General features: G+C 41.5%; 1 protein-coding gene across 1 annotated transcript in view; it reads left to right on the top strand.

Moving 5' to 3' along the window:
- myo15ab (myosin XVAb) overlaps positions 1–27024 on the top strand; it is a 55849-nt gene that overhangs the window by 17293 nt on the left and 11532 nt on the right. The window contains exons 21-59 of the mRNA XM_030735501.1: positions 18–26; positions 105–113; positions 1662–1793; positions 2521–2646; positions 3413–3490; positions 3610–3761; positions 5306–5351; positions 5470–5594; positions 6104–6221; positions 6420–6595; positions 9485–9569; positions 9676–9708; positions 9836–9917; positions 10125–10255; positions 10770–10865; positions 11625–11753; positions 11848–11954; positions 12110–12288; positions 13849–13921; positions 14061–14252; positions 15454–15533; positions 15614–15687; positions 17045–17153; positions 17296–17364; positions 17457–17521; positions 17609–17968; positions 19654–19735; positions 19856–19951; positions 20083–20143; positions 20516–20609; positions 21319–21430; positions 23854–23969; positions 24077–24136; positions 24291–24366; positions 24468–24583; positions 24693–24811; positions 26183–26324; positions 26549–26660; positions 26749–26823. Of these exons, the coding sequence (XP_030591361.1) occupies positions 18–26; positions 105–113; positions 1662–1793; positions 2521–2646; positions 3413–3490; positions 3610–3761; positions 5306–5351; positions 5470–5594; positions 6104–6221; positions 6420–6595; positions 9485–9569; positions 9676–9708; positions 9836–9917; positions 10125–10255; positions 10770–10865; positions 11625–11753; positions 11848–11954; positions 12110–12288; positions 13849–13921; positions 14061–14252; positions 15454–15533; positions 15614–15687; positions 17045–17153; positions 17296–17364; positions 17457–17521; positions 17609–17968; positions 19654–19735; positions 19856–19951; positions 20083–20143; positions 20516–20609; positions 21319–21430; positions 23854–23969; positions 24077–24136; positions 24291–24366; positions 24468–24583; positions 24693–24811; positions 26183–26324; positions 26549–26660; positions 26749–26823 (4096 nt within the window). The remainder of the gene's footprint in view (positions 1–17; positions 27–104; positions 114–1661; positions 1794–2520; positions 2647–3412; positions 3491–3609; positions 3762–5305; positions 5352–5469; positions 5595–6103; positions 6222–6419; positions 6596–9484; positions 9570–9675; positions 9709–9835; positions 9918–10124; positions 10256–10769; positions 10866–11624; positions 11754–11847; positions 11955–12109; positions 12289–13848; positions 13922–14060; positions 14253–15453; positions 15534–15613; positions 15688–17044; positions 17154–17295; positions 17365–17456; positions 17522–17608; positions 17969–19653; positions 19736–19855; positions 19952–20082; positions 20144–20515; positions 20610–21318; positions 21431–23853; positions 23970–24076; positions 24137–24290; positions 24367–24467; positions 24584–24692; positions 24812–26182; positions 26325–26548; positions 26661–26748; positions 26824–27024) is intronic.

The raw sequence follows: 27024 nt of genomic DNA, 5'->3' as shown, positions 1-27024 counted from the left end.
TTCTGTGTACCCTCCAGGAGCTACAGGTGAACAGTTTTGAGCAGCTGTGCATCAACTACACCAATGAAACTTTGCAGTTCTACTTTAACAGGGTCATTTTCCAGGAGGAGCAGGTCAGAAAATCACAAGTGTTAATATTTTCATATAGTTTTTTTTTTTTCCATACGCTCACCAGCCACTTTGTTAGATACACCTGTTGAACTGTTCAGTAATGCAAAACCAACCAATCGGATCTCGGCAATTCAGTCCATTTAGGCATGTAGACATGGTCAAGTTCAAACTGAGCATCAGAATGGAGAAGAAAGATGAGTTAAGTGATTCTGAACATGGCATGGTTGCCAGATGGGCTGGTTAGAATGGTTCAGAAGCTGCTGATCTACTGGGATTTTCCCACGCAGCCATCTTGAAGATTAACAGAGAATGGTCTGAACAAGAGAAAATGACCAGTGAGCAGCTGTTCTCTGTGTGAAAATGTCTTGTTGATGTGAGAGGTCAGAGAAGAATAGCCAGAATCCTTCAAAATGATAGGAAGCCAACAGCCAAGGTATGCAGAAGAACATCTCTGAACCCACAGTGATTCAAGCCATGAAGCAGATGAGCCACAGCAGCAGAAGACCATACTGGTGCAACATTCAGATGGTATGGTCAGAATTTGGAGTAAATAACATGAAAGCGTGGACCCATGCTGCCTAGTATCAATGGTTCAGACTGCTGGTGATGTAATGGTGTGGGCGATATTTTCTTCGCACACTTTGGGCCCCTTTGGTACCAGCACAGGATTGTTCAAACACCAGGGCTGAAGATTGTTGCTGACCAGGTCCATCCCTTTGTGACCACAGTGTGCCCATCTTCTGATGGCTGCTTCTAGCAGGATAACACACCATGTCACAAAGCTCAGATCATCTCGAACTGGTTTTTTGAACATGATAATGAGATCACTGAACTCAAGTGACCTCCAAAGTCACCAGATCTCAATTCTTTTAGATGTGGTGGAGCATGAGATTCACATCATGAATGTGCAGCTGACAAGTGTGCAGCAACTGTGTGATGCTATCATTTGAATATGGGCCAGAATCTCTGAGGAATGTTTCCAGCACCTTGTTGAATCTGTGCCACAAAGAATTAGGGCAGTTCTGAAGGAAAAAAGGGGTCCAAACTACTAAGGTGTGCCGCATGAAGTCTCCAGTGACTCTATGTATTAGAGGGTGTCTATAATTACAGAAAACAGAAGCATCACAATTTTTTGCAGGCAGCCAAAAAAACCTAAAAGTGAAAGTGAAAAACACATAGTTTGCCAGTGATGCTTTCTTCCTCACTGTGTTGATAATTTAATGTGATTTCAGTAGAGACAAAAAAAAAATCCTGAATGCATTGACATTACAAATGAAATATCCTCAAAAGTGGCATGCTGTAATTTAAAAGTTTAATATTAATGATACAGAAGCACAATTGCCAGCCAATATTGCAGTTTCAAAGTCATAATCCCGCGTCACCTGTCAAAGGAAACATAAAGTCGTAATTTCCAGAGGCACATTTAAACCGAGGTTATTGAGTCTTTCACAAATCACAGCATAGAGCAAGAAATAACTGGCACTGAGTTTGAAGAGTTTTATATGCACCACCCTGATGAACTTTGTGGTGTGCTGAATCGTGCTGTGTAGGAGGAGTACATGCGGGAGCAGATCAAGTGGCAGCAGCAGCCCTTCGGCCACAACCAGGCATGCCTTGACCTTATTGCTGCTAAGCCTCATGGGATACTGCGCATACTGGACGACCAGTGTGGTTTCCCTCAGGTACCCCCATTCCTGTTAAACTAACGAACTTTCTTTCCAGGGTTATGTTGAATAAAAACCCATACAATGTGGATGTGCGTGAACTGAATCCAATATTGGTAAATGCAAGCAGTGTTTAATTAAGACAAAGGTAGTTAATAATTTATGACTCAATGGAGAGAAGTCCCAAGTGCATGAAGAACCAGTGACTGAGACAGACTTAGTATGTGGAGAGCAAGTGTGCTTCTAATAAGCTTATATTAGATTACGGGAAACTTTGGTTGTGTTGCACTGTTTAAGCGTACTGTTAAAAAAAAACAAGCCAACAATAGCTCTAACTTCATATTTCATATCTCAGTTTTCAAAAGAAATTGAGTTAAAAAAAAAAAAAACTCACTATTGGATTTCTCATTAACCAGGAAACTGTATTGTAGCCAGCTCCAATCAATACAAAACTATCCCACATGCTAACTTAATTGCCTACCTGCAGCTATCATTATTCCCGGGGCTCCAACCCAAGAAGCTGTCTGAGCTCATAGTGAGATAAACGTATTATAAGTCTCTGATGCTCAGAGTGAAATATGAACACGCCGTTACATGAAGAACCCACTGAGACGATCTGCTAAACACACACACACACACACACACACACACACACACACACAGACACACAGGAAACATGTGTTTGTGCTGTAGCGGTTTAGTTTCCATGGCTCACCAACCATTAACCATCTCCAATCATTGCTAGGCAACAGACCACACCTTCCTTCAGAAGTGCCACTATCACCATGGAAACAATCCGCTCTATGCCAGGCCAAAGATGCCACTGCCAGAGTTTACCCTGAAACACTACGCAGGGAAGGTCACCTACCAGGTACTTCTGTCTGCTCTGGGGTTTTTTTTCTCTTTCTTTCCTGTTTCTTTCTCTGTTCTGCTTTTCTCAACAATTCATTCTTTTTTTTATTGACATTTTTTCAACATGTTTTCCCCTCGTCCTTTCCTTTTTTCTTTTTGTCTTTTCCTGATGTTATATTTCCATGGACCCTAACCTGTTGCAGGATTTTTGCATTCTTATATAACAGTTTCGCTGATAAGTTACAGACAGAACACATAAGGTCTATGGTTTATTGCCCTTTGATATAAGACACATAATCTTAAAATAATTCTTATTTTAGACCCTTTCTTGTTTGTCAGCTCATCAGTTTTGGCTCACAAATGCACCCTTCACCGAGTCCACCTAAATCCACAAATGTGAAAGGCTAAAAGCAGTTAACTAATTGCTTAGTAGAATTTAGTGGAATTTGTAGTGGAATTTGTTGAGGTTAATATGCACGGGAGTGTGGAAAAAATGTGCTATAACAATGAAAGAATGTGATATAGTATTAAATTATATGACGATGATGATGATGATGATGATGATGCTTTGGCCAGTACGATTTTCAAATGTGTATTCACCTGCATTCTATGTGGTACTTAGAAAGACTTGCAAAGTTTAACCTTATTTTAATGTAATCTTAAAGACCAGACTTTTTGAATTTAACTGAACTTTAATTTCCATTCCATAATAATCTCTCATTTGTATGGCTGTATGTTTCTGATTTGAATTCATTTGTAACATTTTGGAATGATTTGTGATGCAGGTCCACAAATTCTTGGATAAGAACTTTGACATGGTGCGCCAGGATGTTTTAGACCTCTTCATCCAGAGCAAGAACAGAGTGAGAAGTGGAAATGCTGTTTGCCTATCATGCCATCAAAAAACTACATTTATTTATTCACGTACCAAATAAGTATGTTGATATACTTTATTACAACGTGTGTGTTTCTGTGTGTGCAGATGGTTTCAAGCCTCTTCTTGAAGCACTCAGAGTCTTTGTCTCAGCAGCGGTCTAACGTGCGGCGCAGCAGCGCAGCTCGACGTTATCAGGCCAACACGGTCAGCGCAAAGTTTCAGAGCAGCCTGCAAGAGCTGCTGGAGAAGATGGAAAGGTTTTAGTAAAACTCCACTCATTTATTTCTTTAAGACAAGAAGTCTGCATCACAGGTTTCTTTGAAATCTCTCCCTCTTTGACATTCACTTGAGTTTGCAGATGTAATAGTCTAGTCTAGTTCAGGTGGGCCAGGAAGTCAAGCTCAGCTACACCTGCGATAGATCAGCTGATGGTTCTGTGTTCAAAGCAACCTTGGCATGTCAAGATGGCAATAAAATGGCAGTAAGAAAGAGTCAGTCTACTATCAGTCTGCAATTGCATGGGGTCAAGCTGGCAATTACATGCAATCTGTTTGTGATAATACAGCGATTAACTGTGAGAAATTGGCTTAAATCACAAATCTGTTGCCATGTTTTGCAAATCTTTTGGCGTCTAATAGAAATTCACATTAACTACTTTCATTAGTGTCCAGACAGAACTGAAGAAGAGATTCCACCGCTGCAGGATGGCGATTTAACTCCAAAATGACCACACTCTCAGCAACCTTGATTTTATGTAGGAATATAACCAGAATACAACCAGCTGGCAACTACTTGAGTCAAGTCACCTGCTGCAAAGAGACGTGTCACAGACCAGTTGCACTCATTGGGGGAGACTGACTCGGATTGATTGCAACACGTTGGCAATCTGTCTGCATTTCTAATTTACATGGAAGTTATTTGCAAACATTTGCCAATCTGTCTCAGAGCGACTGCAGCCAGTTGTGACTGTTTGGAGACAGGTTGCCTACCACCAGGCGAGCTGTGCTGTTGCCTTGTGATCAAAAGTGGTCACCCAGAGGTCCAATTTTTCCTAGTTGTGAGGAAGTTGCCATGTTATTTTTACTCTAGTGTGGCAGTTGGTCTGCCTGCAGTTAACACTCCTGTGCAAGCCGCTTTGTAACCAGTCTCACCCCAAATCCTCCTTTCATGGTGTGTCTGACTCAATCAATGTCACGTCTGCTGTCAATTGTGGCTCCTCTGTTCTGTACTGAGGGTCCCGTTGCTCCTCTCACTGCCTCTGGCTTTCCATGTGTGCGCATGGAAGGACAGGGAGGTGAACAGAGCCATACTACCAAATATGAATTGCAGAAGGGGGGAATACCAATCTCCTTTTGACTTTAGTGGTTCTGACTGAATTGCTCCACCTGTCAGCGGTGACAAAAGATAATGATGGTTCATAAATGTATAAAATTGACTGTGATGATACGCTGAGAGTGTCTGATGTGGGCAATGAGTAAAAGAAGGAGTGGTTTCTTTCACAGCTCAGATCCAATAACACATACCCCATCGTGGCCTTGCTCCTAAAGGCGGGTTGAACAATTTGTTTTGCCTTGGTGTACCATTAGACTAAAGTGATTATCTCTGACAGCCTTATTAGCCTCAATCATGTCTCCAATAGATGAAAACCGAGCCCTCGGGAGGTCTTTCAGTCTGAAACTGTTAATAATGTAACTCCAGCTCGAAAAGCAGGAAAGTAGACTTGCATGCACAGTTTAGTAGTCTTTATCAGCTCATACATTTATCATGTATCCATCCATTCATTCTCATCTATCTGTGACAGGTGTAACCCTTATTTTGTGCGATGCATCAAGCCAAACCATCTTAAGGTATATTTGCAAATTGGATGATGTGTGAGATTTGCAGTGCTTTTTTTTTTTTTTAATTCTTTTTTACTCATTTGTAAAAGAAAAAAAAATGTGCATGTACATTTGTGTACTGATGCAGGAGCCAGGAATGTTTGACATGGAGCTGATCAAATCTCAGCTGCATTATTCTGGCATCATCGAGACCATCCACATCAGGAAGGAGGGTTATCCAATCAGACTGCACTTTCACAGCTTCCTATCGAGGTTGGTCACTTACTTATCTCCACACTGACTGTGTTTGAAGCATCATTCTCAGCTTCCTTTCCTCAGATAAATTGTTTCTGCTGCCCTCTCTCTACTCGCTGCTTTCAGTTTTCAAAATTGCTTGGATGATTGGCCTTTTTTCTGGAGAGAATACATTTCACATATTGATTTCTTCATGCTGAAGTAGCCATCTGGTATTTGTCACCTCCTGCAGTAGGAAAGCAGCTGAAATCAATTGATCTCACAGCACCATTCACTGCTCACTGCCAAAGTAGTCTGACTTATGGCTTTATAGGGAAAAAACCAGCAATGTCAGCATAGTACAGCATTTACAATAAGATTCACACTGAATGCAAATAGAAGTTATCAAAGCTGTAAACACCCAGAATCCCAATATGCAAATAATAACAAATCATAACCAAAGATAGACAAGATTTAGAGTCTCGGCCAATACATGTTGCAGTTTTCACATTTCAGAATTCAAACTGAATTGTCACATGTGGATGCAGGTACAAAGCCTTGCTCTGCCTGAAGGATACTCCACCTGCAGATGGAGAAAATTGCATTGCCATGCTCCACAAACTTGGTCCGGTCAAGCCCGGCTCGTATCAGCTGGGCGTCAGTAAGGTGAGCCTTCTTGGGAACGCACATACACGAGTACAAATTACAAGGTCAGCTGTATCAAGCTTTAGATCTAAAAGCAGATGAGTTTTGATTTGTGTGTGTGTGTGTGTGTGTGTGTGTGTGTGTGTGTGTGTGTGTGTGTGTGTGTGTGTGTGTGTGTGTGTGTGTGTGTGTGTGTGTGTGTGTGTGTGTGTGTGTTAGATTTTCCTGAAAGAGGAGTTGTATCAGCTGCTGGAGGGCAAGCGTGACCGTGTGCTGAACCTCGCTGCCATAGTGCTGCAGAGATACACACGCACGTGTTTCATCCGAAAAAACTTCACCAAACTGAAGCACTCTTTGACCCTGTTTGAAGCTCGGTGCAGGGGCTACCTGGCCAGGTAATGTGTTCATCGTGTTGCATTCATCTCATGCTGCAAAATGCCCGTAACTTCATCCATATTAAATGTTGCAAGTGTCCTAAGCTGAGGAAGACGACGTACAAAAATATATATAAAACTGTTTTGGTTTTTTTTCCCCAAAGAATAAAGAAAGTAGAGAAAAACATGATCTTGTTTCCCTGTTCTAAAAATCTGAAAGCTTAACACTACCAGTATCATCAGTCTTTTCCTGGAAGTTGACTCATCTGAGCTTAAGCGTTCTTTAGTGGCCAGCATGTTGCCCTGTTTGAGTCTGGAGTTTCAGTCCTACTCTTGGCAATTTAGGCTTTAAGGTTTGGTTTCACAGAGCCAAACGGGTCAAACCTTATCTCAGACAACCTGCTTGTCTGTCCTTGATGTGAAGAGACAAGGCCAGAGGATTCAGGCTGTACTCATCCATCAAAGGTGATAGATTTCTCATTCACTGCCAGTCCAGCAAAACCCATAGATGTTATATCAAATTTTATTCCAGCGTGTAAAAAAAAATCAATAAAAAGGCACTAAACTCAAGGTCAGACATTTTGAATCTGTAATTACATTTCAACAGCTGCTGGTCTCCCTCTGATAAATTTGGGGAAATGATACATTAAATCAGGTTAGACCAGTTGCAGCATACATTATTATTAGAGTAAAATGTCAGAATTTTGAAGGCAAACAATTTTATTTGTGTCTTTATACACATACAGCCATGGTAAAAAGAAAGTACACCCTCTGCCAGTTCTAAGGACATAAAATATATATCTAGTTATTTACCAGGTCTTAAAATTAGGTAAATACAACCTGAGATCAACAACAGCATTTAACATATTACTCCATGTGATTATTTATTTAACAGAAATGATCCCAAAATGCAAAAGCAGACTGTGAGAAACTAAGTACACTCCATGATTTAGTAGCTTTTAGAACCAACTTTAGCAGCAATAACTTGAAGTAATTATTTCTGTATGACTTTAATAGGCTCTCACATCGTTACGGAGGAATTTTGTCCGACTCTTCTTTATAGTGTTGCTTCAGTTCATTGAGGTTTGCAGGCATTCATTTATGCACAGCTCTCTTAAGGTCCCACCACAGCATTTCAGTCAGGTTGAAGTTGAACTTTGACTGGATCATTGCAGCACCTTGATTCTTTTTTTTTTTTTTTTTTTTTTGGGGAGGGGGGGGGGTCAGCTATTCTGTTGTAGATTTGCTGCTGTGCTTTCGATCTTTGTCCTCTTGCATAACCCAGTTTCAGCCAAGCTTTGTCTGTCAGACAGATGCCCTCATGTTTGACTCCAGAGTACTTTGGTATACAGAGGAGTTCATGGTCAATGATTGCCAGGCGTCTAGATCCTGTGGCTTACAAAACAAGCCCAGGTCATCAGCCCTCCATCACCGTGCTTCACAGATGAGGTGTTTGCGCTGATATGCTGTGTTTGGTTTTCACCAAGTGTGGTGCTGCACATTGTGGTCAAACATCTCATCTGTCCAAAGGACATTGCTTCAGAAGTCTTGTGGTTTGTTCAGATGCAACATTGTAAACCAAATGCAGGACTCAGGAGGCTGAGCGTGAACTCAAAAATGCTCAGCTCTGTTTTTGGTTACTCATGGAATACAAGGAAACATGGAGAACCTCAACAGGAACAAATATCAAACAGACTAGGATTCTCAGGAAAACACACTGCCTGAGAGGGACAGTGTTACAAAGAACAGAGGGAAAACTCAGGGCTTAAATACACAGGGGCTAACTGGGAAAACACAACACAACAAGGAACAAACAGGTGAACAGAATCAACTAATGAGACAGAGGGGAAGCAAAACTAAACACAATGCACACGGGATGCAGGACTAACCAAATAAAATAGGAACTAACACCAAACAGATGGGAGGTAGGCACACAGAGGGAAATTAATCACAGACACAAGAAGGAACACAACACAAGAGACTAGACACAAGGGGAAGGAACATTAGATGGAGGACATAAAACTAAAACACTAGGAACAGAGAAAAAGGTAAAATATACTTAAGAAGAAAATAAACAAGAAACCATAAAACATCAGGCAACCAAGAAACTCATAGAGTAATTAAATAATAATTAAAAAAAAACCCATCAAAGTCCACCAATCTCAAAACACTGGGTAACAAACCCAGGACAAGATGTAACTCTTGGATTTTTTTGCCGTTTCTCTGAGCATTGCACCGTCTTACCTTTGGGTAAATTTGCCATTCCTGGGAAGAATTGGCAACTGTCTTGAATATTTTACATTTGTGAATAATCTTTCTCTCTGTAAAATGATGGACTTCAGATTGTTTGGAAATAGTCTTATAACCCTGCTGTGGCTGATGGGCAGCAATAATTGCTGATATCTTTCCTCCTTGGCACAGAGTTAACACACGCCTGAAAGCTCCAGACCAGCAAACTGCCAACACCTTATATTTTACAGAGGTGCTCACACTCGCTGATGAATCGTTAATCAAGTGTATTTGATTAGCAGCACCTGTCTGCTACTTACCCTCTTAATTCTTGTGGAAGCAGTAAGGGTGTATTTATATCATATTACATCACATATTACACATGTTGTAATATGTGATGTGCTATTGTTCATCTCAGGCTATATTTACCTAATTTGAAGACCTGCTAAGGACCAGATTATTTTTATTATGTCCTAAAACATAAAACCTCAGAATTTAAAGAGGGTGTACTTTTTATTTACCATGACTGTATGCATAAATGCAAAATTGCTATGTCTTCCTTCCAAAGTCTGACATTTTACCCATTTTACCACAACCAAGACTCTATGTATGAACTTATTCACTGTTTTTTCCTATTCTCTGTTTGTATCATTTTGAATGGTTAATGCTTTTCCTAAACAGAAAAAACTTTGCTCTGAGGAGGAAGTACCTAATCAGGTTTCGCGCCGCTGTGCTGCTCGTCGTCAATCGCCGGCGTTACATGAGGGTATGCACACAGAGTTTGAGTGAAGTGCTGAAGACATTTACATAATTCTTAAAGAAAAAAAAAATGAACAAATGTGTCAAGTGTGATACTGTTGTCTTTCTGTCAGACAGTGGTGGAGCCTGCGAGGAAGGCGGAGGAGGTGAGGCAGGGAGGACGTAGGGAGAACATGTCAAAGGGAGAAGGCCACAGTTTGAGTGAAAGAAGATGTCACGTTTATGTATAAGTGTTTGTGTACCTGTGTGTGTGTGTGTTTGCATCGTGTGTAGGATCGCATCAATCGAGAAGTGGTGAATGTGACAACATTGCCCGTCCCTGCTGTGCTGGCTGCCCTGCTACAAGCTGCTTCAGGTACATACGCGTGCACGCACACACACAAATAGACTTGCTCATATATAAAATTTGCTGATATGAAGACAGTCAGGGCTAAAAAAAAAAAAAACTTCCATCAGAAGATGTGTTCCATCTTGTTTGCAGGTGGCCTCGAGAATATTTACTGTCACATTTCTGTGATCACACACGGCCTGCTGGTTTTGTTTGTGTGTTTGTGTCGTGCAGGTGGTGAAGAGCTGCATTCTGACTGCTTGGCCGTCGTTCAGGCTCCAAAAGTTCAGGTTGACCCCCAGCTAACCCTGCCCCTGGACATCAACAACTACCTCATGACACATTACATCCGGGCCATATTTAGGGTACACACACACACACACACACACACACACACACACACACACACACACACACACACACACACACACACACACACACACACACACACACACACACACACAGACTTAAAGGACATTACATTCACTTATATTTATTGCCTGCAGATTTGCTGCAACCCTCAAAATAACCACAACTCGCTGAACCTCAGCCCTTTTACCCTAAGCTTAAACCAAGTCTTTGCCTTAAAATCTAATTATTTACATTAAGAGGACTTGCTTTTTGTCACCACAGGGGAAGCAAGTCCACATAATTTCACTTTGTAAACAGCTTTCTGTCCTCCACACCGAGAGAAATTCAAACACTCAGGAAATGCATGTGAAGTTTTGAGAATGGTCTAAATAAATGGGAAGCTTCATGGGACTCATTTATATGAGGACTGTAAATGTGTGTGTGTGTGTGTGTGTGTGTGTGTGTGTGTGTGTGTGTGTGTGTGTGTGTGTGTGTGTGTGTGTGTGTGTGTGTGTGTGTGTGTCATAGGAGCCGTTGTTTGGGATGGTGACAGCCCCGCTGGAGAATTCCCTGATTCGAATGGATGAGGAGCTAAAACATGGCGCCCTCAACGTTTTCATTCTGGTGCAGTTGCATTCATGTGTTGTTTGTTGCTGGGTAACTTCAGTATCTACAGTCTAAATGAAAGCCTAACGGTACTAAAAGGTCAAATCTAATGACAGGAAATGAACATGTTCTGCACTTTGTGGCAATTTAAAAGTCCCTCAGCTACAGTAAGGTTCATAAGTTTTTGGAAAATCACACTTCTTTTTGTAATTATGCCTGTGTACAACGCCACAGTGGATTTTAAATCAAACATTGAAGTGCTAAAGCTTAAAAGATGTGGAGTTGAACTTGCATTTGGTAGCTGTTCACTGCAGCCCTCAATATGTGGTCCAAGGAGATTTTGATGTAAGTGAAGGAGGCTGTAAAACCCAAAGAAACCTGACAGAGAGGAAGCAACAACTTTAGGAGTGGCCAAATCAACTTGTACAAAAATGATGGGAAAAGAAAAATATGGAGAAGGAGAGAAACAGCTCATGATCCAAAGCATACCACATTATCTGTCAAACATGGCTGAGACAATGTTATGGTATAGGCATGTATGGCTGCCAGTGGAACCGGGTTGCCAGTGTTTAGTGCTGATGTTTGCACTTCCATCACATCTTAGTTGTTTGATTTAGTATCTGTGGTGGTGTCTTTGTCCAAAAACCTATGGTCCTGTATATCCTGTATAACTGTATATGTGTCTATTTAACCCATTTTTTTGACCAAACCTATGAATTTGGGGGATTGGGTTTTACTTGCGTATGTGCTGTGACTAACTACCCATGCTTTTAATAGATACTCAGGTTCATGGGCGACCCAAACTTGAATGGGGCTCAGGAGAATCTGTTTGGGAATTACATCATCCAGAGAGGACTTGCCAATCCCAGCCTCAGAGATGAGATTCTGGTTCAGGTGACGAATCAAGTAAGAACCACTTTTTTGTGTGTTTCTAACTATTACTAATTAACATTTTTTGTTTTTTCTTAATATACCTAAGTGTTGTCTTTCCTACCACTAGGTGTGGAGGAATCCTAACCTCCTGAATTCAGAGCGTGGCTGGCTTCTCCTTTCTTCCTGCCTTTCTACCTTCCTGCCTTCTCAGAGGCTTGCTAAGTACCTGCTGAAGTAAGACATGTGTCAGCTACTACCATCAACAGCAGTTAATTGATTTTTTATGATCTAATATTGATTTGTTCTTCTGCAGTCTTTCGCTCCTTTGTATATGTTTGCAGTGGCTGTGCTGATACTCCTGTTTGTTCATGCCTGTTGTTGTTTTGCAGGTTTGTGTCTGATTACGGCCCAGAGGGCTATGACTGTGTGTGTCAGCACCGTCTGCTTCAGGCCTTGCAGAGGCTCGGTGTCGGGCCGGAGTATGTCAGGACGTACCCACCCTGTCTACTGGAGTGGACCGCCAATCGCAAGAGAGCTCACACTGTTCTGCACATACACTGTTTCGATGGTGAGAAAATAAACAAAAACACACATGGAAAAAAAAAACTTTAGGAAAGAGAACGTGAGCTCTTTTTTAAGGATGCATCACAGTGCCCCTCAGCACACCCTGGAGCTACCAACTGCTTTTGTAGTCATTATATTCACTCTCTTTGAATTCAGTCAAGATTTAATACTCTTTTCACGTCATTTTGTAGTTTTCGAACACTCGCTAAGAAGCAAAAAAGAAAAATAATAAAAACAATACTAAAAATATGCATTTATATTACATTTATCTACCAAATGCCAACACTGTGCAAAGTTTTAAAACATGTAAACACATAATAACTATGAGATGCAAGCAAAGGTTTCTGAAAGTCTGCCCCAAAAAAAAATCTGGAGGATCTCCCTTTCGGGATCACCTTCTCATGCACCTCTGGGCCGCTTTCAGTGAGGCTGTTGCTTTTAGATAGCTATTTGGAAGTCTTGTTCCTGCTACTTGCACATGGGTGTTTGCAAAATGACGAGAAAAGTTGGGGAGAGGGCAAACATCAGGTTAAAGTGATCCAGCTTTCATGTCATGGTCATCACTGATGATGAGAGCTGGGTCTCTGGCTTTGCCGCTGAGACCAAACAGTGTAAGTATCACGTCAGGAGCACTGAGTAGGAGCATTCTCCTTGTTTTTTTTTTCCCACAGTCTTTGGGCACCGCACTGTGAATTTGTTGCCCAGGATCGGTCTGTGAATACTGATTCTTACTGTATCATCCTGAGGTGTCCAAGGGAGATTATTCACTGCCATTATTCACACCAACACAATCATCGCTCAACACCCACCCTGTATGACAAACGACTTTGTCCTTTTCTCCAAAGTTAAATTAAAGTTGAGGTCTCAGCGTAATCCAGTGGTTCTCAAATCCAGGCCTCGTGGCCCAGTGTCCTGCAGGTTTTAGATGTGTCTCTGCTTCAACACACCTGAGTCAGATATAGAAGTCATTAGGAGGACACTGGAGAACTGAGGAGGTAATTCAGCCATTTGATTCAGGTGTGTTGGATCACGGACATATCTAAAACCTGCAGGACACTGGGCCATGAGGCCTGGATTTGAGAACTACTGGCGTAATCTAAAATTAGGAGGAGCACTGGAAGCAGGAGAAACTGTGAGACCGGTCACATTTAAATGTGTATGGGAGGAGTTGCGGTCTCATGATTGCACCTCCTGAATCAAAGTACCTAAATTTGGTGAAAGTACATCATTTGGTACAGTTGGCTGGCTGACCCAGCCTCACCTCTGTTTCTGTCCCCCTGAGCCCAGTCAATGTGTTCACTATCCAGCACGAAAGAGGTATCTGTCTCTCGCTCTCATTTCCGCCTCTCATCCAGCTAATCTGTCCTCTGGCCTCGTGGAAAGTCCGCTGAGGTTTAGACAACACCTGATACTCGCGCTGGTTCACTGGTTCTGCTTGTGTCTGTTTGTGGTGCTGGTGTCTGCGGGAATCTTCCCAGTTAGACCAGTGAGGGTGCTGACAGCATTGTTTGGGCGGTACAGTTTAACAGTTTATTATATTTACTCTGTGACTTTCATCCTCCAGGTGTATCCTTTTTGTGTCCATTACACTCATGGACGACAGGAGAAGAAATGGCCAAAGACATCTTAAAACACAGGTAGACTTGACAATGTGGGAATGATGAAACCGGAAAACTGGAAGAGATGTTTAGTTGAAAATGTTACACTGTGCTGTTCAGTCTGAACACATTTGAGTGTTGTGGCTGTGTGTGTGTGTGTGTGTGTGTGTGTGTCTAGGGGTGTGGTGGAGGGCCATCGAGGCTGGACGGTGCTGCTGAAGGAGCCGGCTCAGTGGGTGGAGCTAGAGGGTTCAGACTACGTTTTGGACCTGATGTCAGATTTGGAGCTTCCTGCTGATTTCCCCAAACACAGCAGCTACTTCATCATTTCTGCACAGGAACCAACCAGAGTGCGGGCCAATGCCAGCATGTGAGACACACACACACACACACGTATTCAGTTCTCTGAAATGTCATTAAGCCATCCATTTCCCATTAAGTGAATTTTTTTAATAACAAAATACTAAAAGAAACATCCACAAGATTAATACAGATTTGTTAAGCAAACCTCACATATTTATCTTGCAATCTCTTACAACTGGGCTTGAGAACCACTGAGCTATAAAACCTAAGCGTACACAAGCATTTAATAACAATACTGCTTTGTCCTGATATATCTCTGAAATGTCAGTAAGGATAAAACATCTGATAATATACAAAAAAAATTTTAGCCTATTTTAAGTTTGGATGCATTAGATTGGTATATTTTGCTGATAATACTTATGTACTATAAATGCAGCTAAGCCATTATTTTCACAGTAACTATGCATCAGCTGACAATGCGACCGCAGAGAGAATTGTAATTGCTCTGTCCTCTGTCTGTTCCTGCAGACAGACTGCTTCAGTTAGAGACAACAGTACATGTTGTTTGTAGCTGTTCTCAAAAAATGCTATAAGCTCATCCAGACTTGGCACATCTGTTAGTACAATTAGCCGCACAGCAAGGTGTATTGATTGTCAGATGATTGTTAGAGGAGAAGCTTAGTGGGTAACTGTTGGTTATGAATCTCTGGGTTGTCCCTGAAATTTAAACCTTAATACAATTAAACAGATGAGTTAGAAGACTGTACAGCTGTCGTGAATTGGGAAATGAGCTACGAAGACCAAAACAGGTTTTGGTTCCAGGCTGAAACATGTCGATTTCTGCTGTGAATCTGGATTTTTTTAACGTGAGCGTCTCTGGAGACCGACTTTCTCATTTGGAGCCGGCTTCAAATGCCAATTCTTTGTCTTCATTTTTCAATCCCGGAGGTTAAAACCCACTGCACGCGCCCTGCTCAGCACCAGATGAGAAATACGGTAACACAAACAGTGACTCACTGGTTAACAAAGCAGACCTTTTAGCAGCTAAAGACAGTTGGTAAAGACCAAAAACAGAGCTCATCAGATGAACGCAGACATAAATGTTGTTTGGAACTGTTGGATGTGTACATAACTAACTGTTCGCAGGTTTACTTAAACAACTTAAACACACACATTAAAAGTGTGTGGTGTCCCTTACATCACTCGTTTGCCACAAATTTGAAGCACCGCTGAATAGCCTGTTCTCTCTTATTCTTATTATGTTACAGAAGCCTGTTGGGGGGTGGCTTTGACACCAATGATGATTTCATATCTTCAGCCATATCTAGCTCTGATGCAATCAGCCAAGGTACATGATTAAGGCAAACATATGTGTGCACATATTGACTGTGATTCGAGCAGACTTCAAAGTCCTCTCCTCTCTGTCAGACCTGGAGCCTCACAGAGGGATGGATCGTTATCTTGACAGCCTGTTTGACCCGGTGCTGTCTGACGGAGCAGGAGTAAGTTACATAATTCATTCACTGTGAAACAGTTGAGCACATGAGAGCAAGCTCCTCCATCTACCACTTACTGTCACTCACTGTAAATCTCCGTAGAGCTCTATTTTTAGAAGGTGAGCATGGAGTGGGCCTTCAAGGAATGAGCTGTACACTGGATAAAAGTCAGCTAGATGGACATTGCATATAGAGAGCAGAGTTTTGCCACTAGCATACAGACAGTTATGTATACAGGCCTGACTGTCCTTACCAGTAGCTTTAAATCAGTCCCATGGACCTTTGCATGTACGTGTGAGATGTTAAAGCCTTACACGCAATAAAATGTATTATAATGTATTAAAAAATAAAACCAGATCAGGTACATAAAATGAGGACAAAGCACAGTAAAGACCCTTAAATTTTAATTAAAGAAGAACAATAAGTATCTTACATCCAAAACCTTTTCAGGAGCTGCCATAAAGAGACTGACAAGATTTAAAAGTAAGAAGAGACTCGGTGTGAGTTTGGTAGACAGCGAGAATCATAATGTGGGACCCTCATAGCAGAAGCCTGAGCAGCCACAAACTGTGACTTGCAAGTAAACTACAGCAAAACTGTGTTTTTTAGTGGTAGGCCTGGGTTGGCACATGCATATTTAAAAACATGGAGTATAAACCGTTTCTTTATTCTGATATCTAAAAGATAACATAGCTATAGTGTTTATTAAAGCTCTTCATGACTTGAAATTTATTTTCCTGCAACAGAAACATTATTCTTCGCCTAAAATTGTGATTGCAGTGGATATCTGAAGATTGAGTTAAAGCCTTTAGTGAGGGCAATGGTGCAGTGAATGCTGGCACTGCTGGCCAGCGGGTCCTCAGCTGGGACGCCGCTGCGGTGAATGTTAGTCGTGCTATCGGATGTGGCTGACAGGAATTAGCATGTATCAGATGTGTTCTACAGACCTCTCCCGGCCAGCAACCTATTCCGTTACCCAGTTACCGTAACTGTCACAGCCACCAGATCGCCACGATGATTTCCCACCCAGGGGATCTGCTTACGAGGGACTGACACTCTGGCAAATGAAGGGCTTACTTTTTAATGAGACATGGCCTACAAACAGACACTCCTGAGGATTTATGGGTCAGTGGCTGATTTCTGATGGAATGGTTGCACACTGAAGAGGGCAATTCCTCTGATCAATCACATCACGCACTGCTTTTCAATGCTTTTTAAACACATGCCTATACACACACACACGCACAAACACACACACACACACACAATATATATATATATATATATATATATATATATATATATATATATATATATATATATACAGTCTGTGGTTTTAAAGTCTGCCTGTGTATCCTCACAGGAAGTGGAATCAGCTGGAGGACTGTCCAGCAGGATGAAGGGAGCTGGAGGGGTCGGTGGGGGTTGGCATCAACAAGGCGAGTCCAGGGGACCCCCGCCTCCACCTGGAGGTCAGTCACAGACACAGGCACACATGCTAAATAGTCACACCTTCACACTCCACAGTCCTCAGAGATAATTAGTGTGCGCAATAAAACAAACACACTTCAAATCTGACAGAAACTGGATGACTGCGTGTGTTTGTGTTCACAGCTGTGAGAGTCCTTCCTGTGGGAGGTGTGATGTCGCCTCCTGTTGCTGCAGTGGCACCTGTAACACCTGGTTTGTATGAAACGTGATGACAGGGGAAAAAGAGAAAATCATCAAACATGATTTTCCATCCCTCCATCCTGTTTACTGTGTTTCTCCTCCAGATGTCCGGCAGGCTGTTTTGTCCCAGCAGCAGCAGGCGATTGTGAACCAGCAGGCCGTCATCATGGTGAGCCTCAGTTTTGGATCTGCGTCTGTTTATCTAGCCCACTGCTATTATGTTATGGATATAATGTGTCATGTTCTTGTTTCTCAGGCCCAGCAGATGACCATGCAAGCCATGGCTATGGTTGGCAGCCCGGTGTCAAGTCCGCCCACCTCCCCAATCACAAGCCCTCCCATGAGTCCTCTGCTCCATCACCCTCTGAGCCCGTATGCTGTCATACCGCCAAGTCCGTATGCAAACATCCCGCCGAGCCCCTACGCTAACTTCACTCCAACTCCCTTTGCTGCAGCAGACATCCCGGCTCGCCCCTATCCTCTCTCTGCTCAGACTCCATCACAGCTTCAGGCTCAGCCTCCTGCTGGTCCCCAGACTCGGCCTCAGGCCTCCCCCCACAACCCCAACCCTGAGCCAACCTCCACAAAAACTGACAAAGCTAACCCAGCTGCACAGGTCAGTAACTCTGAGACGTGAGGAAACAGTTCACACTGACACGTTGCGTAATATTCCAGCACCACTGAGTGTATAAAAGAGGCTCCTGTAAACTTAAAGCAGCAGGAAAATCCAGGAAAAACTGTTTATTTGAAATACAAAGAACTGTGTCGTTAGGATAATAAGCAGCAGCTGGTTGAAAAAAAAAAAAGAAAACTGTATATAAATGCATCAACAAAGGAGCCACAATAGTAAACATACTAATTTCTATGCCTAATCACTTAAGGGAAATCAAATGTATCCAAAAGTGAATCAAAAGTGTTCAAACAAATGAGGGTGATGCAGATGTGCCTCTACAGCTGCTGCGGAGGCGGCTGCAACTTTTCTTTTGTTCTGATATCTTAGTTTTGCCCGAGGAGGTTGCTCAGGGTCTGCAGTCCTCCGTAACACTGTTTTGGTAATTATTTTTGAAGTGTTAGCTTTTTTTTTTTCCAGAGTAATAATTCAATATATTTTCAATATATTAGTTATGAAGCTGCATCTGATATTATGAAAAAGGTTAAATGGTTTGATGCCCTGCAGTCAGGCAGTAGGCTCCACTGCTATCATGGCCTGAGATAAGGGTCTTGTATCCCATGTCCCTTCTTTTTTTTCTAAACCAAAAAAAAAATGGCTATCAAGAAAACTGAAGCATGACTTTATTTTGCATCACTAAGATTTGGAGTCAAATTAAGGGTGTTTGTCCATTTATGCTTCCGTATTTTCACACTGATCAGATAACGACCTGTCTGCTAGTAAGGATCACTCTCTTTTTTTATTTCTTTCTTTTTTGATCAACTTCAGGTGAAATTCAATCTCCACCCTGGTTGCTGTTTTTTTTTTTTTTTGGTTGCAAATTCAAAATTTTATTATTTGACAGTCTCAACCTCCCTTCGATGTAATGCTCAGAATTCCTCATCTTTCCCTGGCAGATTAAAGTGGCACGGATTAAGGATTCCGGGAAAAGATTTCCTACAGTTTATGGGTGAAAGGGTTAAACGGAATCGAGGACGTTCCATCAGTGCGAGATTTCAGCTCACTTGGTTAAGTGCCATCCATCGATGGCACTCAAAGACCAAACTGAATAGAATATCTCCTTCTGTCTCCACTACGTTTGATAAGCTAATGTTGAGTGATGGGTCATCTTTTATTTTTTGCTCTTTCCCCAAGCTCATGAATTTCTGGGATGACAGTTTTCATTTGTACAGTGACATATGTTAAGTTACTCCAGCTTCTCTCTGACTCTTCCCCCACATTATTACAAACCCTTGTGTTTGGTTTGGTCAAAAGGAGACTGGTTATCCTGAGAGAGAAAGATGTCACCGTGGGCACTTACTGACTGTATTGTGCTGTCCTTTGATCCACTAGAGTCTTGGACCTTCCTCGGTCTAACTCTATCATGTCTGCATGTTTGCCTATGTTTTAGTGTTGCAAAAACAAATAAAAAAGAATATTATACATGTGAATATATGTACAGAAAAGCCTGCTAACAAAATCCAGTTAATCATGCACAGTTGCAGACTATCCGTGGGCTTATGTTTACCAAAAACAGCGTCGGGTTCTTTTTTTCTTTGCTCCAGCAAACTCACAGGTGACTACATTTAACATCTGCAAAATCTTGAGATTGTGTGTGTGTGTGTGTGTTTGTGTGTGTGTGTGTGTTTCAGGCTCAGTCAGGCAAGGACAGCGTCCCTCTGAGAAAAGCTCCGGGCATCCCCGTGAACAAGGACAAACCAGTCAGGAAATTTGGTAAGAGAGGGAGAGAGAGAGAGAACACGAGCAAGTAACTGAAGTTCCCTTCAAACACAACTCTTATTTAAGGGAGCAGAGAAAATCTTACTGGCCGTTTTTATTTTCCGGCTGCTTCAGCCCCAGTTGTGACGACTCCTCTGCCCCCTGCTGGAGAAGTGGTGAAGTATTCAGCTCAGACTTCAGATCACATCATCCCCAGCCAAGATATCCAAGGTAGCTGCATTTATTTGACAGGTTTACACACATGTGACTGAGTGGATCAATTTCTTGATTTTTTTTTAAACATTGTTTGGACTTAAACGCTTTATCTGCTCTCTGCTGATATGCCTTATGTCATTTTAAAGAAATCATAAAAAGGTACAACTCCCCACCACCACCACCAGGCCCGCTGCCACCTGGCAAGAGGTGAGGCTACACGCACACACAAACACAAAGACACACAAACACTGAGAGCAACTGTTCTGTGTTGAGGAATCAGCTCGGTAATCAGATTTTCTCTTGAAGGCCTACAATAAACTTTGCTTGTAAATACAGCACAGCAGTTGATGCTATCTGCAGACACAGAATTAACTGTGCATGCTGTAAAGCCCAGGCTGAAACAAAGCACCAACAGACACCAGCTCTGATGTTAACGCTCGCATTAAGCACACAGCACCAGAATGATCGTGTCTACGCTCAATAAACATTAATGCAGATTATACAGTTTGATGTATTTGCTGTAGAAAAAAATGCTGCACACTGTGATCTGTGATGTTTACACTGCATGGCTGTATTTAGGAGATCAGAAGGGAAGTTTAAGAAGAAGCAAACGCCTCGTGATGAAGCTTTACAGATCCTCCAACCACAGATGGATAATCCTCCTGCTCCACAGGTAAACACTCTCACACACGCTTAAAAATGCTAGAATGCAGTCACAGATTAATGCAGGCAGCATATGCAGTTGTGGTCAGAAGTTTACATACACTCATCAGGCCATGAATGTCATGAAGAGTAATTTTGGGCTTTTAATGGTTACTTTCAACTGTTCTGCTTCCAGGCTGCAGTAATTGTATAGCATACATCTTTAATGATGTTAAAAAAAAAAAAAAAAAGAATAGGGTGCATAAGTTTGACTTTATTTTGGGTTTTCTCTGATCCACACAGGCTCAAAAGTGTACATATGAGGTCAAAAGTATATATACACCTCTCCTTATATTTTGTTAAATATTAGGAGAGGTGTAGAAGGTACACCTCAATCAGTTTCCATTAACAAGCTTCTGGCATATTTCCGTATCACTGACAGCCAAACAGGCCCAGAGCATGATGCTAACATCACCATGCTAATATCAGCTGGTACAGTGTTCTTAGGTTTGAAAGCTACACCTGATCCTGCGTGGATTACAGAAAATCCAAAATAATTTCAAACTTGTGTGCCCAATTCTTGTTTTTTAAAGTCATTAAAGATGTATGCTGTACAATCATTCCACCCTGGAAAAAGAACAGTGATGATGAATGTCTGTAAACGTTTGACTACAACCATACAAGGACGTAGACACACATGTTAAAGGGTCACATAAGAAAATGTTTTTGTGTCTCTCCAGCCCAGACGGCCTGTTGCTCCCTCTGCATCTGCAGTGAAAGAGGCAGGGTTTAAACCCACCAAGAGCACAAAGACCAGAGCACCCGCCCGTCCCCTCCCCATACCTCCTCCAGGTACTCACAGCCACTCAAATTTGTACACAGATGAAGGTAAATCACTTTGCCTTGTTAGAAAAATTTTAGCTTTATAAAGCACCAAACAACAGTAGTCAAGGCACTTTATATTGTTAGGTCAAGACCTATAGAGTTACAACGATCCACAGTAAGAAAACCAGGTAGGATCCACCTTCCACGACCAGTTTAGACGACGGGAAAGAGGAGAGAGAAAAGTTCAGTTTTGTTTGGATCAAATAGACCTCAGAAGAAGAGATTATGTGCAGAAAACCTGCGGCGCCTCGTTTTAGTTCAAAACTGTGTTTCAAGGCTTCAAAATGATTGAATACAAAATAAATTTAAAAACCCCACATGAGCCCTGTTTTAGCTTCCCTTCACTGGTTACCAGTCAGCTTGGGAAATTAATTTTAAGATTTTATTAATCACATTTAAAGCGCTTCATTGCTTGGTTATGAGTGTTATTGCTGCAGCCCAACCAGCCAGAGAACGGCATCAGATCCTCAGCAAGGGCTCGGCTGACTAGATCAAGACTAAAGCTGACTGTTTTTTTTTTTTCTTATCACCAGGGGACCCTAAGCTGTAAAACTCCCTTTCTGGTTCAGTCAGTGACATCTTTTAAATCACTTCTCAACACCTCTCTCACTAATGTCTCTGCTTTACTTTGGTTTCCACTACATTTTATAGGATTTATTATCAAGCTTTCTTTGCCTACTCCATCTTCACAGGCCTGATTTATTCACTGAATTGTATTAAATTACTTAATCTGAATTTCCCTCTATAAACTGCCTTGTAATGTTTTTGAAAAGTGCTTTATTAATAAAGCTAATATGTTATTGCTGTATAGCTTTTTTCATCCTCCAAATCTCTATGCCAACTTGTGTAATTGTCATTTTAAAAAATAAACATTGGTCATTGTTACCAAGTAAAGTTGAGGCCAAGCACCCAGTAAATATGTAGTTGTGTGATATTGTTGAGTCTTTGAGTTTTAGTTCATGTTTGTTGAGCTTCATTTTTACTGTATTACTTGAGATCTGGTTGTTATGAAGTCTTTTCTTCCTCTCTGGATGGTTGCTGTCCTAGCGTTTGGGTTGAGTTGGTTATTTGTGCGTTTAGATCCCTCAGTGTTTCCCGCACTGTTCCTCTTGTTCTTGCTTCTGTGTTAATGTCATGATTCCTCTAGTCTGATTTCTTATTTATATTCATGTCTGCATTAGTTCTCTTGTTTATTTCCTCTTTTATTTTGAAGGTTGGGCTTCTTTCATGTCCTGTGTAAGTTTTACTTCCTGCTTTGTGATTATTCTGATTGTTTCCACCTGTGTCTCATTTCCCCGCCTACTTCCAAGTGTGTATAAATAGTCCTGTCTCCGTCTTTGTGCTTATCAGATCATTTGTTGGTTCATCCTGTTGTTCACTTAAAGTTTTTGTCTGGGCCTGTTTTTCTGTGATCTGCACGCTCTTTTAGTTTTCTTGACTTTGCAAGCAGTCATTAAATAGCTTGCTATTGTGTCTTGACAGCCAGTTATCAAACATTAATCTGCTAGATGTCATTTTGCTGTCATCTCACATTACCTAACTTGTAAAATTGTCATGCTTGCTTAAAGTAATAACCGAGATAACTGTAATGATCACTCTGAAAGTCAGGATAAGGAGAGCGGTGAAATGGGAGGATTGTCACAGCAAGCAGCCAGCGAGACCCCGTGTGACCTTGCAGGCACAGACTCAGAATTAAAAAACATTTGACTTTCTGGACACAAGTTTGCAAAAATGTTGGAATGGGTTCGTCCTAAAGCAAAGCACACTTCAGTGCATGCGCGTTAGCCTCACCTGTACTGTGTAGTGCTAACTAGCACAGGTTAGGGTGTGAAATGAAAATGGTGAACATCCACAGAACAGCTTTGTTGTTGTGAGCATATGCTGGCATGTTAGTTCAATAGGGAGAGATCATTTGAAGGAACTGATGCATGGAAACAGAAATATAGTTTAAGAATAAATAATTTGGTGATTAGACTCTGATGAATGCAGGTAGCAGAGTCCAACAATGATCAGAGTCTAGAAGCTGCTGTTGGAGACTTGGATGTGGATCTCTATCTGGCCAGGGTGAGGGAGCGATGGGGAGAACGAACGAGAGTCTGAAAGGCAGAATGACAGAAGAGCACTGAGGTTTAAAACACAGAACACAAGCTGATTGGCTCACAGAAGGTGCGCAAGAAAATGATTGGATCAGAGTGACAACAACAGATTTAAGATTGACAGCGTGGTAAAGTGGAACTGATGTAAAGAATAGACCAGCAGCCCAAATGCCCGGGTATGCAGGCAGACGAATGACTACACATCTTCCTTATTGAACTTACACATAAGCTCCATTATTTGAATTTGATTATTGGACGTAACACAAAAATTATAATCTGGCCTGTATGATGCAGTCTCTCGAGAGCTTCCAGTGGAAACAGAGACCATCCAGACGCAGCTTCATCAGAGCACCAACGAAGAACACTACACCTACACCAATGTTCCCTGGAGGCTGTATCTCAGGAAGGAGGTATGCACAAACACAAATATAAACAGTATGTAAGTACCACTTCTTCCTACCTGTATCTCTCCACTATTAAACCCTATGTTTTCCACTGTATTTCCTTTCCTTTACAGGTTTTTTATCCCAAAGACAGCTTCAACAGTCCCCTGCTGCTGGATCTCATTTTCAAACAGGTAACTTTTCTTTTCATTGAACCCAACTTTTCTTTCTTTTTTTCTTTCAGCTCGCTTGAGCTCAATAAGCTTGACTAATAACACAAAGATCATAGAAAGATTCATCTTAATAATTTCTAACAATTCCTCTTCTTTCCTCTCCTCTGTCCCCCAGATAGTAAATGACACCTTGTCGGAGGCGTGTGTTCGCATCACCCGGGATGAAAGGCAGAAAATGAAAGCTCTTTTTGGTAGTCTGTCTGTTCTTCCAGGAGACATTTTTTTTAAGACCGTATGCTCTAATCTCTTTGACATTCATGAGTTTGTGTGTGTCTGTTTGTGCAAATGGCAGCTAAGCACAGCGTCAAACAGAATATGGATCCTGTGGAGGAGCACGTGAAGAAAACGGTTGTCACAGCAGCCAGGGAAACTTGGGAAATCTACTTCTCCCGGCTCTTCCCGGCCTCGGTGAGCCTGGTGGTGAGGGGAGGGAATGATTTCTGAGTGAGTTTGGTATTTTCATTTTTATTAACCTTTTCTTTTTTATATGATTTTTTTTTTCCATGTGTTTGTGCAGGGTAGCGTAGGAACGGGAGTGCAGGTTTTGTCAGTGTCCCACAGTGGCATCAAACTGCTGAAGACCGTAAAAAGCAGTGCTACAGCTCCAGACTACTTCAGAGTCCTGCGAACATACACGTATGCGCTTGTTTCGTCTCCATGTAGACTTCTGCCATAGACAAATACACCAAACTGTCTTGATAATCTTGGCTTCCTTTTAATCATTCACCAGATTGTTGATTTATAGTCTGACTGGACGTTAATTTTTGAGGGCAATACCAATATAAAGGAGAATATCTTTTTATCTCTTTGTATTATTTATTGGGTTGCATTAGCAGTATACAGTATTCTGCAACAGTCTTGAGACACCCTTCATTTCTTTGTATTTTGGTAGAAAAATGAGAAATACTTGCAGAGATTTATTTAAATATGTGCAAATATGTATGGAAATACAGCATATCAGGCAAAAACAGAGTTTGTACAATTCTAATGAGCTTGAAAGTCAATATTTGGTGTGACCACCTTTATTCTTCAGCACAGCCTGAACGCTCTGAGGCAGCTTTCTTGTCATTTCTTTAAATAGTCTTCAGGAATAGTTCTCCAGGCTTCTTGAACATTCAAAGCTCTTCTTTGCATGTTGGCTGCGTTTTGTTCTGTTCACTGTCAGGATGATCCCACACTGCTTCAATAATGTTGAGGTCTGGGCTCTGAGGAGGCCAATCCATGACATTGTGTGTGTTTGGGATCATTGTTATACTGAAAAAATTAAGCAGTTGTGAATCAGATGCTTTCCAGGTGGTACTGTATGGTGAATCAAAATCTTTACTACTTTTCTGCGTTCATAATTCCATCGATTTTTGAGAAGATCCCCAACACCACTGGCACCCCAACACCTATTTCTTATGGAGATGATTTTCACATACTGCTCACCTTCTGTAGATATATATTTTTTTAGGTCTGCCATTTCTTATTTTGTCCTCCTCTTGTCCAGTTTCTTCAACTTTTTAAGGACATACAGCACACCGTGCTGGGATATTGCATGTTTTCAGCTAATAGTTCTTTGGGAATCACTTTGTTGGTGCCAAAACACAATTTTATGCCTGCCAAACTGTGTCATCTTTCATTTTTTTTGTAGATGAAAGTAAAGAAATTGGAACAAATTATGTCTTTATGTGGTTGGCTGCTGTGACAAAGTGCCTAAAGGTACAATTTAAAACAGGTTCTTTGCTCAGTTGTCTGTTATGTGTACACACAACACTGGTTCAACACTTGCGTTAGGAGGCTTTTTAATGCTTAAATGATCATATATCATATTTAATACATCAGCATTAAGTGGCTTAACAAACAAGACCAGTTTAAAAAACTCTGGCTCCTTGGAAGCAAAATATCAAGAAATGAGGGGTGGCTCAAGACTTTTGCACACTACTGTGCCTCCAAGCTATAGCCAATATATTGTCTGATTTTTAATAGTTTGTGACCTAAAATTTGTCCTGCTCTTTTTATTTCCAGCTATGCAGACATCCTGTTTGTGACCATCCCATCTGAGAACATGCTGGAGTTCAATCTGACCAATGAGAAGCTCATACTGTTCTCAGCCAAGGGACCACAAGTCAAACATCTCATAGACACCTTCATCAATGAGATCAAAAAGGCACAAAACACACACACATGTACACAATTTCCCTGAAACCTTCAGCTTAAACAGACCTCACAAGTTAATATGCCAGTGCCCAGAAACACAACAATAAGCAGCAATCACACATATGAACTCAAATTTGGTTTTTGAGCTGTTTATAAAGGAGAGACGAAGCCAAAAAAAAAAAGCCATTCTCACAAGCATTTTTTTTTTCTGGTGTTTTCCCTTTTTCCCCACAGGACTCAGACTACGTGGTTGCAGAGTGTAACTTTGTGACAGACGACCGCTCGATGCTCAGCTTCCATAAAGGTGACATCATCAGGCTACAGGTTATGGACGGGCTGGAGAAAGGTGAGGCACTGCTGTGGAAGTCAGGCTGTAGTCTGTGTGACTCTCTGACAGACACGTGAGTGTATACTTGCCTTCGCATGTTCTCCAGGTTACAGCTATGGCTGTGTGGTGAGGAAGAAGGTTGTGTTTTTGGAGGAACTGAAGAGAGACACTCAGGACTTTGGTGAGTATTTATGAAATCCTGTTATTTTAATAAAAAAAAAACAAAAAGAACAATCAATTTTGCATGGGGTTCCCAGATGTTGGCCAAGACCCAAACATAAACAAAGTGACAATTCAAAATGACGGCTTTAAAAGATTTACTAACCCGTGCTGTGCCTGTGTACCCTGGGGATGTGATGGTATTTTAAAGCCGAGGAAATAT

Source organism: Archocentrus centrarchus, chromosome 1, assembly GCF_007364275.1.
Source record: "Archocentrus centrarchus isolate MPI-CPG fArcCen1 chromosome 1, fArcCen1, whole genome shotgun sequence".
In the NCBI taxonomy this organism is placed as follows: domain Eukaryota; kingdom Metazoa; phylum Chordata; class Actinopteri; order Cichliformes; family Cichlidae; genus Archocentrus; species Archocentrus centrarchus.
This window is presented reverse-complemented; position numbering and strand designations above follow the sequence as displayed.